The 2354-nt window shown below is 37.5% G+C and overlaps 1 protein-coding gene across 1 annotated transcript; it reads left to right on the top strand.

Annotated features, from left to right (window-relative positions):
* Positions 1-1026: 1026 nt before the first annotated feature.
* LOC148035004 (uncharacterized) lies at positions 1027-1749 on the top strand. The gene has a single exon (XM_087680755.1). It carries the CDS (start codon positions 1027-1029, stop codon positions 1747-1749), a length of 723 nt encoding a protein of 240 aa, XP_087536881.1.
* The last annotated feature ends 605 nt before the right edge of the window (positions 1750-2354 follow it).

The raw sequence follows: 2354 nt of genomic DNA, 5'->3' as shown, positions 1-2354 counted from the left end.
GCTACTTTCCCTATCAAGAAAAGGTGATCACCCCAACAAAACAATGAAGCTCCAAGATAAACATATAGACTTGAGATCTTCATCTACTCCTCAAGAAGAAAATAATTCACCGAATTCCACAAGCTCAAAGTCAAAATCACCTCAACAAAGTTCCTTGTCACAAGCTCTAGTTGTTAGTATGGATGCTAACACTAGTGAGAATGATGCCACTTTACCTTCCATACTGGAAGTTACACTTGTAAAGCCAATAATTTCTCTTGAGGTCAAGGGAGTAGAAAGAACATTTGATTTTCTTGAGATAGTTAAGAAGAAGGGAAAGAAGGAAGAATCAGGATTTCACATGTTTGAAAGATTCTTTCCATTTGGTCCAACAACACAATTTCCTATTCTCGTTGATAGGTGCTATGAGGCACCTCCTTTGTAAGATTATAGGTCATTATGTTGGGATTATGTGGAGAAGCTAATCATGTCTTTCATAAAGAATACCTCTAGCAACAACAGCATATCTTATGCCTTTTGTACAAGACAACAATGAGACACCCATGCATTGTGATGAGGTGGATGCTAACAAGTTGGACACTTATTGTTATCGGATTATATCAGGGCTTCACTCAATCCATGCAGAAAAGATATAGTAATACTACACGTTGTCTAGCAACCAAGCATTTATACATCACGAGAAATGCTAGAATATTAGTTGATTGTCCTGCCAAAATGTGCATTGAGCTTTCACGAATGACAAATATGGAATCACATAATGTTACGAAGAATGCCCCTTACATTGAGCAACTTCAACAATTAAGAGGTCAGTGGTAGCATTTGGTTCTCCACCAAAACCCCAACAAGGGATTTCTAAGACAAGCTCTCAAAGAGTACCATGGCAGGTAATCACATACAAGCTTACCTTGTCTTTTTGTGAAAATTAGTGTGATGCTCTTTCTTTTGTTCTATTCTCGCTATTTTGATCTTTTTTTATAGAGGTTTGTGGCATACATTGGAGAAAATTGTGCATCTAGAGATTTCCATATGATTGTTAGCTCCCAAGAAATATTTGATTGTTGGATCAAAATCATGAAGAGATACTCTAGAGATGAGCTTATATCCCAAGAGGAGAGTTCGAGAAAGAAGGGAAGGCATGTTGCATTTTTTTGCCTTATGGGTCTAAAGGATGGAGGCATCCTTACACTACAAGAGGAGATCAATGAAGGTCATATTCTTTTTCTTATAAACAAATGGGATAAGGAAGATATGATTGACATGGAAACAAGGGCTAAGCAAATCAAGCAAGATAGGGTCCTAAAGGAGGAATTAGTCACTCTTTTCAATGCCTCAGTTCTAGAAAGTAGCACTATGATGATGAAGAATTGGGAAGAGCTTGTTGATGACTATGATATCAATCATGAAGTCTACACAAGGATTTTAGGAATTTTCAATGATTGGGTATCAAAGAAGCTCACACGTGGAGCTGATGCAGGGTGCCTACCAAATGGAGCAAAAGATATTGTGAACTTCTTAATTGGAAAAAGGAAAAATCCTCTTCAATCCTCTACTAGTTCTCCTTGGCATGTATATGTTGTCGGATGCAATCTAGAAATCTTTGATCTTATACATAATGTTTATAGAGATCCAATTACCATTGGGGTTGTTATTCTAGAGGCACCACATGGGGTTGAGGGAATGAAATGGGACTCTATAAAGTTTGGAAAGGTTGTATCCACTCTACTACAAATGACATGTGAACCTAAATAATTCATGTTGTTATCATTTCTTGATCGAAAGCAAATAGTAGCTTTGGAAAGTGCTCTTGAAATGATTTCTTGCAAGTATCACGTGCTAGTTAGTAGTGTTGACTTCCTACCAATGGATAGAACCTTTGCTTTTGGATCTACAGATTCTTTTGTGGATTTGACATTAGTGACCATGGAGAAAAGCCTTCATCAAATTTGAGCGATATATAAACAATATCAACAAGCCTTCCATTTTGGACTTTGAAGGCTTGGACAAGGAGTGCAATGATGAAGACCTTGAAGAAGACGAGAGGTTTGCAAAGGCTGTTTTGAGAAAGAAAATGATAGTTATGGGAACTAGAATCAAAGCATTCAATGATGCTCATTAGATTGTATTTGATGTATATGCAAGTGAACTTGCATCTAAGGTGGCATTGGTAAATCACACGAGGACTAACGCAGTGGTTTGCAACACTCAAGTGCAAAGAAAGATTGAAGCACAATTGAGGAGAGTCCATGAGAGTGCCAAATAAAATTCAAATTCCCAAGAGGTTCCTCCTATTGAAGTTCAAGTTCTTGAAGTACCACCCAAGGGCATAGAAGAATCAAGCTAAGATATATCAAGTC

This window comes from Lygodium microphyllum, chromosome 6 (genome assembly GCF_053477565.2).
Source record: "Lygodium microphyllum isolate KBCC chromosome 6, Lygodium_microphyllum_v1.1.10, whole genome shotgun sequence".
NCBI lineage: Eukaryota > Viridiplantae > Streptophyta > Polypodiopsida > Schizaeales > Lygodiaceae > Lygodium > Lygodium microphyllum.
This window is presented reverse-complemented; position numbering and strand designations above follow the sequence as displayed.

What these genes read in the sequence shown, in the direction of transcription:
- LOC148035004 (XM_087680755.1), top strand. Translation starts at nt 1,027, where the DNA reads ATGATTGTTAGCTCCCAAGAAATATTTGATTGTTGGATCAAAATCATG.